The sequence below is a fragment of the Castor canadensis genome, chromosome 13, assembly GCF_047511655.1.
Source record: "Castor canadensis chromosome 13, mCasCan1.hap1v2, whole genome shotgun sequence".
In the NCBI taxonomy this organism is placed as follows: Eukaryota; Metazoa; Chordata; class Mammalia; order Rodentia; family Castoridae; genus Castor; species Castor canadensis.
Window position 1 is genome coordinate 45,269,608 of NC_133398.1, and position 12,413 is coordinate 45,282,020.

At 34.1% G+C, this 12,413-nt stretch overlaps 1 protein-coding gene across 3 annotated transcripts in view; it reads right to left on the reverse strand.

The window, feature by feature from the left end:
- Nucleotides 1-12,413, reverse strand: part of Ift74 (intraflagellar transport 74) — an 84,085-nt gene that overhangs the window by 3,985 nt on the left and 67,687 nt on the right. For 2 of the 3 annotated variants that reach the window (XM_074051682.1, XM_020186412.2), the window contains 2 exons: nt 2,219-2,382; nt 1,470-1,595 (listed from right to left, as the gene is read on the reverse strand). In XM_074051682.1, coding sequence (XP_073907783.1) covers nt 1,470-1,595; nt 2,219-2,382 — 290 coding nt within the window. Of the gene's footprint in view, nt 1-1,469; nt 1,596-2,218; nt 2,383-12,413 lie in introns of those variants that run through there. The other variant, XR_012440417.1, reaches the window with a different exon arrangement.

Genomic DNA, 12,413 nt, shown 5'->3' on the forward strand with positions numbered 1-12,413 from the left:
TACATGTTTGTAATCCCAGCTACTTAGGAAACAGAAATAAGTAGTATCATGGTCTGAGGTTGGTCTGGACAAAAATCTAAGATCCTATCAGAAAAATAACTACAACAGTAAAGGGCTGGTGGTGTGGTCCTAGTCAAGACCCAGTACAGCCCCCACTCCCCAAAAAAGGACTTTACACCAAAATATTAGTAACAATTGTCTCTATATAATGGAAATCAAATGACAGTATTTTTTCTTACCGTGGTCATATTTCTATTATAAAGCAAAGGAGGAAATATTTAATGCATTTACTCTTTTAAGTCATATGTACAAATTGCTAATAAAAAATAATTAGACATGACAATGACCAATCTTTTCTTGACCATAATTACTGAATCTGTATATGACACATAATGCTTTAATCAATCGTTCAAAAACAATTAATTGAACATCTACTAGGTTGAACTCACAGCATGGTGCTGGGAATAAAATGAACGCGACAGACATGTCAGTGCCCTCTCAGAGCTTACATCTGTAAGATCTCAAATACTGCTCAGGTAATTATCAGTAAGATGAGTGATATGAAAAAGGTGCTATAAGGCATAAACCTGTGCGTGTTATGCAAATAATTAGAGATGTGAACCAAAAACTTCAGGGATAAGGCTATTCTTCATAGAACACTATTAGAATGATTTTAAAAGTAGAAATTACCTCTATGTTCCAAACTGGAAACCGTTTCTGTAAATTGTATTGTAGTCTGCAGTGGAATATTATATATCATTTAAAAATCCTATTTTTTGAAAAAATATATATTGACAAGGGAAAATACATATATTGACTGCATTGATATATAGTTAAAAATAAAAATTAGCACCCAAATAATATGCACACTATACCACCTCCATAAATATACAGAGATAAATGTGTATTTATGTAGATATAAATGTGTGTGTACATATATCATGTATGTATATGTGTGTAAAAAGACCTATATCAAAATGACAACAAAAATTCTCTCTATTGTTTGATGGGTATTAGTTACTAGGATTTATTTTACTTGTATTTTTTATGGATCTTCAAAGTTTCCATATGAAGAATTATAAGTTTCTGCTTTACTTTTAAAATTTTTTTGGTGGGACTGGAGTTTGATTGAACTCAGGGCTTAATGCTTGCAAAGCAGACACTCTACCACCTGAGACACGCACACCACCGGCCCGCTGCTTTACTTTTGAAAATCTTTAAACTTATTATCCTGAATATCATAACAGCTGTGTCCATGACAGTGTGTATCATGGAGCCAGCCTTCGAAAGCAAAAGTCAATTCTGAGGAGAGGTGGAATAGACCCCAGCTGTTTTCAAAGACAGAAAACCTGGAAGGTATATAAACCAGGTATATAAAATGTTCTGAAGTAACACTATAGATTAAGAGAACAGGACAGATCATCTAGAAGGAGAAATGAATTACGAAGTTATTTTTTTAAAGCTTTTACCTGAGAGTGTGTCTCATTTTCTTGCAACTGTGTTTTTAGTGCCTCATATTCGATGTTCAGCTTCTCCATTATTTTCTTAAAGGCATTTCTGCGGGTTGATAATACAGTTCTTTCCTGATGTAATTTCTAGACAGACCCAAATAGAGGTAAACAACAGGCTACTGTAATACCTAGTAAGTCAATATAAATCATATTTGGCTCAAATAATTTTAACAACTATATATTGGTAAAATTCTACCAAGACTATAATTACACTAAGACTCATTTGTAAAAATATCCTTTGAACTATAAGCTATGGTTATATTAACTATACAATAACTCAACTACTGCTTTCATATCTGTCCCTACCCTGCAAAATTTACTTTAAATTAGTGCAAATGGCCACAGAAAAACACTGACAAGTTTTTAACTTGGGAGATGTCATAACAAATCTTAATTAAACAAAGTTCACATCTATTGAAATGGTCTGTATTAAGAAGTACCTTATACTTATTTCTAAATTTTTGTCTACTGTTTAAAACTTCAGGTCACTCTAAATTCCAATCATACATGTAAATTTTTAATTACCTTTTCTTAGCTTAACTATCCAATAAGGACTGGAAGCATGGCTCAAGCAGTGAAGGACTCAAGCCCCAGCCTCCCCCACCCCCAAAAAAGTCAACTAAAAATAGTAATTCCTGCAAAGTACATATAAATTAAAATCAAGAAATCACCACTTTATTTATAATTTGCAACTGCTAAGCATTCACCTTTTTCTTTTCTTCACCTGATGACTTCAAGGCTGGCAAATCATTGTAGGTCTCCAAGTCAGCTGTCATCTGCTTGATCCTGCTTTTCAGGGAGCGCTGCTCATCGGTCATCTTGCTCTCCAGAAGCTCCATTTTCTGCAGATCCAACTGCAGACGCTGACTGTCTAAAACAGGAAGCTAAGGTCATAACTAAACTTTTATTCCTTTCATATAAGGGAATGCAATGTAACAATTAAAAATCATGTTTACAAGAGTATCTACAAAATAATATATACTCACTGTGACCAGTGAGACCATATAAATTAAGAAGAAAAACAACCACATATCCTCCTGATAAATAGTTTAACCTGACATATATTATGCACATAAAACATTAAAAACACACATGGATTTTTTTTGGTATTTAATATATTTTGAGATGGGGTCTCATTACATAGGCCAGGTTAGCCTCAACTTCTCCATCCTCCTGCCTCAGCCTCCCAAGTGCTGGGATTACAAACATATGCTACCATGCCAAGACCCATTATTTTTAACAGAGTCATTACATACATACACAGATACACTATTGAAAAAACAGTAAGTTACAAAAATATATAATTATAATTATTCTTTTATCATTACATATACATTCAATTCTTCCTGTTTGAGGCAATTATCTTCTATAAAGTCACCATGAGCAATGAGTTAGCAAACACTACACTATTGTTCCCTGGAGAAACACAGGACTTGTTCTTACCAGCCTCTGATCACAACATTTCAGTCAACTAACCAATACACAATCTTGTTTTATGTGTGTGTCTGTTTAAAGATATCTTATTTGTTGTTGCTGATTATTAACATTGAACTCACAGCCAATGGTCAACAACTTATGTATAAATGAAGCCTATCCAATGCACATCTCCTACATAAGGCAAATAGCAACCTTCTTGCCCTTAAGAACACTAACCGGCACATCAATACCTTGCCTGGGGGCCATCTTAAACATCATCATCATCATCGTAATAATAATGGTACTAAAATACCCAGCAAAAAGGAAATTTGTTTGCAGTACAACTGAAATAAGAAGGCAACCTATTGCCTTTTTATAACCTCTGCTGGGAACACGCATGTTGGTTTGCTCAAAGTTTTCACCACTTTGTACTTGTCCAGCAATGACTATGAAAATGCTGCGAGTGTTGATTTGGAAGTTACAAATTGATTTTAGTGAGCAGAAAAGTTCACAAATATGGATCCATGCACAATAAAGATTGACTGTGCACAAGTATATGTACATCTTACTCTTTCATTCAAAAGCATTAAGCTTCTACCATGAGCCAGATGCTGAAGATACAGATAGATACAATAGAGACCCACAGAGACATTGTTTTCACAACTACATTCTAGAGGTAGAACCAAGCAATTAAGGAAGCATTTATTATTATAATCTGGATGACTAAGGAATGAGCAGTACAGGATGCTACAGAGCATATGGTAGGGGTCAAGAGAATGCAACAGGCCTTTCAAATGAGACCTCAAGAATTAGTAATTGATGGAACAAAGGAGAAGGTAAAAGTATTCCAAGGAAAACAATCGATGTACTGGGCATGCTGGCATATACTGTAATCCCAGCACTTGAGAGGCTAAGGTAGAAGGATCACCAGCTTGAGGCCAGCTTGACCTCATAATGAGTTCTAGGACAGCCTGGGCTACACAGTGAGACCCTATCTCAAAAACCAAACCAAACCAAAATAAATCAATGTGTATGAAATCTAGAGTTAAGAAACCATGTGCCTATGAAGAAGTAACAGAAATTGGACTGGAGGCATGGCTCAAGTGGTAGAGTACCTCCAGCAAGCCCAAAGCCTTAAGTTCAAATCTCAGTACTGACAAAAACAAAAAAGAAATACAGTATAGTGAATATTAAGTAGCACTTAATATTCATATTAGATAAATATAAGAACAGTAAAAAAATGCTTCAAAAGTCAGTGATTTTTTTTTTTTTGTGGTCCTGGGGTTTGACCTTGGGGCCTTGCACTTCCTAGCTATATGCTCCACTCCTTAACCACTTAACCATCCTAAAGTCATTGATAAGAAGGTTGTTATCAGGCTGGTGAAGTGGCTCAAGTGGTAGAGTGCTTGTCTGGCAAGTGTGAGGCCCTGAGTTCAAACCCCAGCTGTTATACAACCAAATATTTTAACGTTGGTATAATTAAACTAGCATTCCTTGAATGTTTCTTTTATCCCCTTGAGAGTTTTAAAACTGAACCATATTGACACACATCAATAAAATATACATATATGTACCTATAAATATATATACAACAGGACTTAAATGTTATTGCAAAGAATTTTAATTTAGATTCATATCTCTACTAGGGTTGGAACAATTATAATAAGAATCAAAGTCACAAAGACTTACGGTGTTTTAATTCTCTAAATAGGAAATGTGCTTAGCTTGTAGATATTTTGACTCTTTAAGGTAAATAAACCTAAATGCAAATTTAATTTAAATATATAAATATATAAATTTAATTTGAATATACACATTAAGAACGATACAAACAAATTTTTCTAAAGAAAAGAGAAATGTCTGGTTGGTATTGGGTAAACTTTATCTTCCTTTAACAACAGGTCCTTTTGAAAAGCTAAAAGCTCCTCCAAGGGAAGAGACAGGAAGAGGATACAGTCTAGTTCCTTCTGATATGCTATGAAGTTGCAAAGTTTACCAAGCAGTGTGTACATAGTAGCAAAATCTCAGAAGGAACCACTTTGACCTGGGGAAATGTGTCTGAAATATTCTGCCATCAGCACATTTGTTTACTCCCTGGAGTTTCCTTTCTAAAAATATAAATAAAAACTATTGCTGACAGATTCCTTGCCTCCTTTACCTATGTGGTACACCACTGTCTCTAAACTTTTCCCTTATTCATTATTAGCCCCCTAAGGAAACTTTTGTAGGCTATTTGCCAATCATCTCTTTCCTCTGAAATTTTTGTATCATAGATACACTGTGTATCTGATTATGTACAATGACCCTTTTGATGACTACAAACCAATATGAAGGATTTCTTTCACCCTCTAAAAAGCAATTTTATCCCTTTGCCCTATTAAAAAAAACAATGGAGTACACTAGGAAAATCTTGTGTGACCCAATTATAATCTCAAGGGTAAAAAGGGAAGCAATTTACAAGAGAGGAATATAAAATCACATTATTTCTAATCTAATTATCTCTGAAAGGTACCAAAGAATATAAGTCTCTCATGGTGACTTTCAGATGTAAAACATTTCTTGACGTACAGGATATGTAAAGAAAAGAAAGGAAGACCAATTATAGGCTTTGTTTAAATTAAAAAAAATTACTTAATAAGTGAAATTAATTTTAGGGGTTAGGTAATTCAATTCTTAATGAGGAAATTGTTCAGAAAACCTTTTTTTTTGAGGTACTAGGGGTTGAACTCAGGACCTTGGGCTTGCTAGGCAAGTGTTGCACCACTTGAGTCATGCCTTAGCAAAATCTTTTATAACAGTAATGAACTGGAGTTTTACCTCCATTGAAGCCAGTTTTCATTTTTCAACATTACATCTCGGAGAAAACATGACTAGTTTTTAAAATGAAACGTAAACACAAAGAATACTAAGTCCTAATCATTGAATATGTTTCCTGGTGTTGATACCTTAATAGCTGTTACACAAAGATGGCTTAAGGGAGGAAAAAAACTTCAATTAATATTAATCTTAAACAAATGATAACTTATAGCACTGTAATAAAACATAAAATTCTTTAGTTTATAGAAAAATGAAAGATTTGCAAATACTCATAAGTCATATATATCCCAAAGAACTGCAAATAGAATCTTGAAGATACTCGTACATAAATGGTCACTGCAGAATTACTCACAATAGCCAAGTGGTGGAGCAATCTAAATGTCTATCTATGAATGAGTAAAGAAATACAGCATATACATACAATGGAGTGTTATTCAGCAGCCTTACAAAGTGAAATAACCCAGTCACAAAAAATCATATATTATCTGACTCCATTTATATGAGGTATTTGAGTAGTCAAATTCATAGAAACAAAAGTAGAATTATGGCTCAGGAGTTAGGAGAGAGGGAAATGGGGAGTTATTCCTTGGGTATAAAATTTCATTTTTGCAAGATGAAAAGGTTCTAGAGTTCTGTTGTACAGCAATGTGCATACAGTGCACATTACCACACTGCACCATGGTTAAGATGGTGATTTTTTTCTGTATTAGGAGGGTGAACTCTGGGCCTTGCACTTGCTAGGCAGGCACTCTGCCAGCTCTAAGATGGTGAATTTTGTAATATGTTTTTTACCATGATAAAAAAATATACATGGTCACACTGGCGATGTGGCTCAAGTGGTAGAGCACTTGCTTTGCAAATGCAAAGCCCAGAGTTCATACCCCAGTTCAACCAAAAAAAAAAAAAATACACATAGTCAAAGTAATAGACAATTTAAACCAAAGTTAGATTGTACCTCCTGTAGGTGCTTGGCATATAATTCAGATATAGAAATAAGACTGTGGGACACAAACTCTCAACAAGTATAAGTGTAAAATATACATAAATGTATAGTATAACAGCACTTGTCTACCTATATCATTGTTCTTAATTCAGTGGTAACCTATTATTATTCAGTATGCATTTATAGATATGTAATCCCTTATCTAAAACTCCTGGGCACTCGTGTTTTCAAATACAGAATTCTCTGGATTTCAGATTAGTAATATAATACACTCACTAATTATTACAAAACTCCCACAGCAGGGTCTAAGGAAGCACCCACCCTGTCATCAAATACATGAATATTTCTATAACACAAAGTATAACACAAAGAATAGCCTACAAAGTTGGGATAAAGACATTAAATAGCCTCATTTCAGTTTAGGTCATCAATTTGTTGCCAAATTCTTTTTACATTTTAAGAATCCAGATAAAGTACTGTAATTCATTTCAAGGCTCTTTAACATTTTTAATTTAGCAAGTATTAATTAAGTCTTCACTTCCAATAATCTCAGCAACAGAGTTAGTCCAAGTAGACAAATAAAAACAGGTAATTCAAAGTCACTACACATCAGCATAAATAACACCCATAGTTAAACTGTCTTAGTTCATAAACCAAAGACTCCTCACAATTTTTACATGACTTTATTCTAACCTCCTTGAGTTGAGCTTGGTATGTGTGCTTTTAATCTCTACCTATACCATCCCAGTGGCAACCACTAGAAACATGTAGTGTATGTGAATTAAAATATTCTGACTAAAATATCTCACTGATCATTTTTATATAAATTACAGGTTGAAATGATAATATCTTGGATATGGTGGGTTAAGTATACTATGAAAATTAACCTGTTTCTTTTTACTTTTTAAAATATGGCTATAAAATATTTAATTATACAAATAGTTGGCATTACACTTTTTCTTGGACAGTGCTGCTCTATTCACATGCTAGCAACTGAAATTATTTAAAATTAAACATTATTTTGTAGACAACAAATGTTTGGGTCTTGTTTTTTAATCCTGTCTACCAATCTGTGTCCTTTGATTGGAGAACTGAAACTACTAACATTCAGAGTTATTATTAAAGGTAGATGGAAACGCCTGCCATGTTGTTTGATTCTTCTCTGCTCCTCACTTGCTTGTCTACTCCTCTGGCGAGATTTATTTCCTGTTTTCATGATAGTATTTATCTTCCTCTTCTGTGCATATGATTCCTTTGAGTATCTTCTGCAGTGCTGGTTTAATGGTCATAAATTGCTTTTTTGTTTGCTTATCATGGAAGATTTTTAATTTCTTCTTCAATTATGAATGATAGCTTTGCTGGATAGAGAAGTCTAAGTTGCCAGTTATTTTCTTTCAGAGTTTGAAAACCATCACTCCATGCCTTCCTTACTTTTACAGTTTCTCATAAGAAATTAGCTTTTTTTCTAATGGATTGCCTTTATAGGTGACTTGGAGCGCTCCCTTCCAGCCTTCAATACACTTTCCTTGTCCTCTATACTTAGTGTTTTAACTATGATATGAGGAATTTCTTTTCTAGTCTCATCTGTGTATGTTTAGAATCCTATCAGCCTCCCATACCTGGATGGCCATCTTTTTCTCAAGATTTGGAAAGTTTTCTGCTATTAATTTTTGAATATATTTCCTATGCCTTTAGCTTGCACCTCTTCTTCTATGCCAATGATTTATAGGTTTGTTCTTTGAATTAAATCCTAGAATTTGTGCATATTCTGCTCTTAATGCTTTATTTTTTCTTTTTCTTTATCTTATTTTTCTATCACATTGACCTGTTTTCAGCTCTGAGATGCTGCCTTTTATTTGTTCCAGTCACTGGAGAAATTTTCAACTGAATTTTTATGTGACTTATAGAGCTTTTATTTCAAGAATTTCAATTTCAATTTTTCAGGATTTCTGAATCTTCACTGAATTTTCCTTTAATAAAGCATAACATTAGTTTCCTCTAAAATCAGGAAGGTGACAAGGGGGTCCAGTCTCCTCACTCTTACAAATATAGTGCTGGAATTCCTAGTCAGAACAATTAGAAAGGAGAGAAAAATACGAGGGATTCAAATAGGGAAGGAAGAAGTCAGATTATCCTTTTTGAAGATGATATCATCTCATACCTAAAAGACTCTAAAAACTCCACCAAAATCACTCTTAGATATCATAAACATGTTCAGCAAAGTAGCAGGATATAAAATCAACATATGAAAATCAGTAGCATTTCTATACACCAACAATGAGAAAGAAATCAGGAAAACAATACCATTCACATAATATCAAAAAATTAAAACACCTAGAAATAAATTTAATGAAGAAAATGAAAGAGCTCTACAATGAAAACTATAAATCACTGAAGAAAGAAAACAAAGACATTAGGAGATGGAAGGACATCCTATGCTAATGGACTGCCAGAATTAATATTTTGAAAATGGCTATACTACCAAAAGCAATCTATATGGTCAATGCAATCCCTATCAAAATTCCATGACATTCTTCATCAAGATAGAAAAGTCAACCCTAAAGTTCATAAGAAAGCACAAAAGACCTCGAGTAGCAAAGAGCAATGCTGGAGGTATCACAATATCTGAATTCAAAATTATAATGCAGAACCACAGTAATAAAAACTGCATGATATTAGCACAAAAACAGACATGAAAACCAATGGAAGAGAAGACCCAGACACAAATCCATGCAGCTATTGCCATTTGATTACTGACAAGGGTCATTGGAGAAAAGATAGCTCCTTCTACAAATGGTACTGGAAAAACTGAGTATCTACCTAGGGAAGACTGAAACTAGATCCTGTCTCTCACCTTGTACTAGTATCAGTTCAAAGTGGATGAAAGATCTTCATGTAAAATCTGAAACTGTGAAATTACCACAGAAAAAATAGAGAAAACAATGGAACATTTAGGTATAGCTAGTAACTTCCTGAATAAAACTCCAACAGCTCAGCAATTAAGAGAAATGATTAACAAATGGCACTGTATCAAACTAAAAAACCTTTGCACAGCAAAGGAAACAGTCTCTAGAACAAAGATAGCCTACTGAATAGGATAAAATCTTTGCTAGATATACATCTGACAAGGGATTAATTAATTAATATAGGAAGCTCAAAAAACTAATCCCACAAAGAATCAACAACCGAATGAATAAATGGGCAAATAAACTGAACAGACAATTCTCAAAAGAAGAAATACAAATGGCCAATAAATACAAAAAATGCTCATCATAAAGGAAATGCATGTCAAAACAACACTGAAATTTTGTCTTACTCCAATCAGAATGGCTATCATCAATGACACAAACAACACAAATGCTATTGAGGATTTGGGAGGAAGTGGAGAGGAACCCTTACGCACTGTGGGTGGGAATATAAATTCATGCAACCACTATGGAAGACAGTGTGGAGATTCCTCAAAAAACTAAAAATAGATCTATCATATGATCCAAAGATATCACTTCTGGGCATACACATGAAGAAATGTTAGCCAGGATATAATAGAGCCACTCTCATACCCATGTTTATTATAGCACGATTCACATAGTTAAGATGCCCTGAAATGAACTGAAAGTTACTGAGCAATATGGGATCAGATGGGTGACAGAAAAAGAGTAAGTTTAAAGTAGTACATAAACATGTGTGAAATACCACAGCAAAACCCCATTTAACAATAAACACACACATTAAAAAATAAAGGATAGGAACATAAAATAGGTCCTGTCTACGGGTGCTATCAGTGGGAGAGGAGAAAGTAAACAGAGAGGGGGTGAGGGAAGGTAAATAAGGTGGATGTACTTTGCATACATAAATGCAAATAGAATAATGAAATCTGTTGAAATTGTTTTAAGAAGGGAGAGGGGCAATGAGGGAGAATGATGGATGCTAATAAAAAGGTTAAAAAAAAACCCATGGTATTGGCACAAAAACAAACAGGTAGATCAATGGAACAGAAGATCCAGAAAGAACCTGACACAGCTACAGCCATCTAATATTTGACAAAGGTATCAAAAACCTACACTGGAGAAATGATAGCTTCTTCAACAGATGGTGTAAGGAAAATTGAGTATCTGCATGTAGAATACTGAAACTAGATCCCTATATCTTATCCTGTACAAAAATCAATTCCAAATGCATCAAAAATCTTAATATATGTCAAGATTTGAAACTGCTAGAGGAAAACAGGGAAAATACTTGAAGATAGAGGCATAGGTAATGTTTTGATGAACAGAATCCCAATTACTTAGAAAATGAGAATAAGAATTGAAAAATTAGATTGCATCAAATCTTCTGCATGGCAAAGGAAACAACTATCAAAATCAAAAGAAAACCTACAAAATGGGAGATCTTTGCCAGTTATTCATCAGATAAAGAATTCATATCCAGAATATATAAAGAGCTCAAAAAAATAAACACCAAAATAATAAATAATCCAATTAATAAATGGGCAAATGAATTGATAAGATAGTGTTCTAAAGAAGTACAAATGGCCAATAAATACATAAAGAAATTCTCAACATCCTTATCCATAAAGGATATGCAAATCAAAACATCACTGAGATTCCATCTCACCCCAGTCAGAACAGTAATCACCAAGAAAATAAACAATAAATGCTGATGCGGATGTGGGGGGAAAGAAACCCTTATACACTATTGGGGGAAATGTAAATTAGTGCAGCCACTATGGAAATCAGTATGGAGGTTCCTTAAAAATTAAAGATAGGCCAAGTGCCAGTGGCTCACTCCTGTAATACTTGCTACCCAGGAAGCAGAGATTAGGAGGATTGCGGTTTGAAGTAGCCCAGGCAAAATAGTTTGTGAGACCCTAGCTTGAAAAAAACCCTTCACACACAAAAAAATGGCTGGTAGAGTGACTCAAGGTGTAGACCTTGAGTTCAGATTCCAGTACACCAAACAATAAAGAAAAAAAAAAGCTAAAGATAAAACTACCATGTGATCTACTCCTAGGTTTATATCCAAAGTAATATAAGTCACTTACAGTCAAGAGGTACACCTATGTTTATATATAGCAGCACTATTCACTATAGTCAAAATATGGAATCTGCCTAGATACCTATCAACTGATAAATAAATAAAACAGAGGACTACTCAGCCACAAAGAATGAAATTTTGTCATTTGCAAGAAAATGGATGGAACTAGATATCATGTTAAGTGAAATAAGCCAGACATGAGAAAAACAAATATTGTATGTTCTATCTTATTTGTGGAATCTAGTCTTTAAAAATAAGTAACAGGAATGTAAAACAGGTCCTATTTGGGGGTATATAACAGTGGAAGGGAGGGAGGATGTAAGGAGAAGGCAAAGGGGGTGTGAATATGGCTGAAGTACATTATACACATGTATGAAATCTGTTGAAACTATCTTAAGGAGGTAGAGGTGGTATGTTGTATGAATGCATGGACGTATCACAATGAAACCGCTTTGTACTACTAATAAAAGTAATAAAAACTTAAATATCATCTCCTCTAGGGCACTTCCCCGGATATCTAAGATTAGGTTGGATGTTACCTATGATGTACTTCTGTTGCTCCTATGTTTGCTTATGCTTGCTTACTTTTTTTTTTTTTTTTTTTTGGTGGTACAGGGATTTTTAACTCAGGTCCTCATTCTAGGCAGGTACTGTATCACTTGAGCAGTGCTCCAGCTCTTTTATGCTTTAAT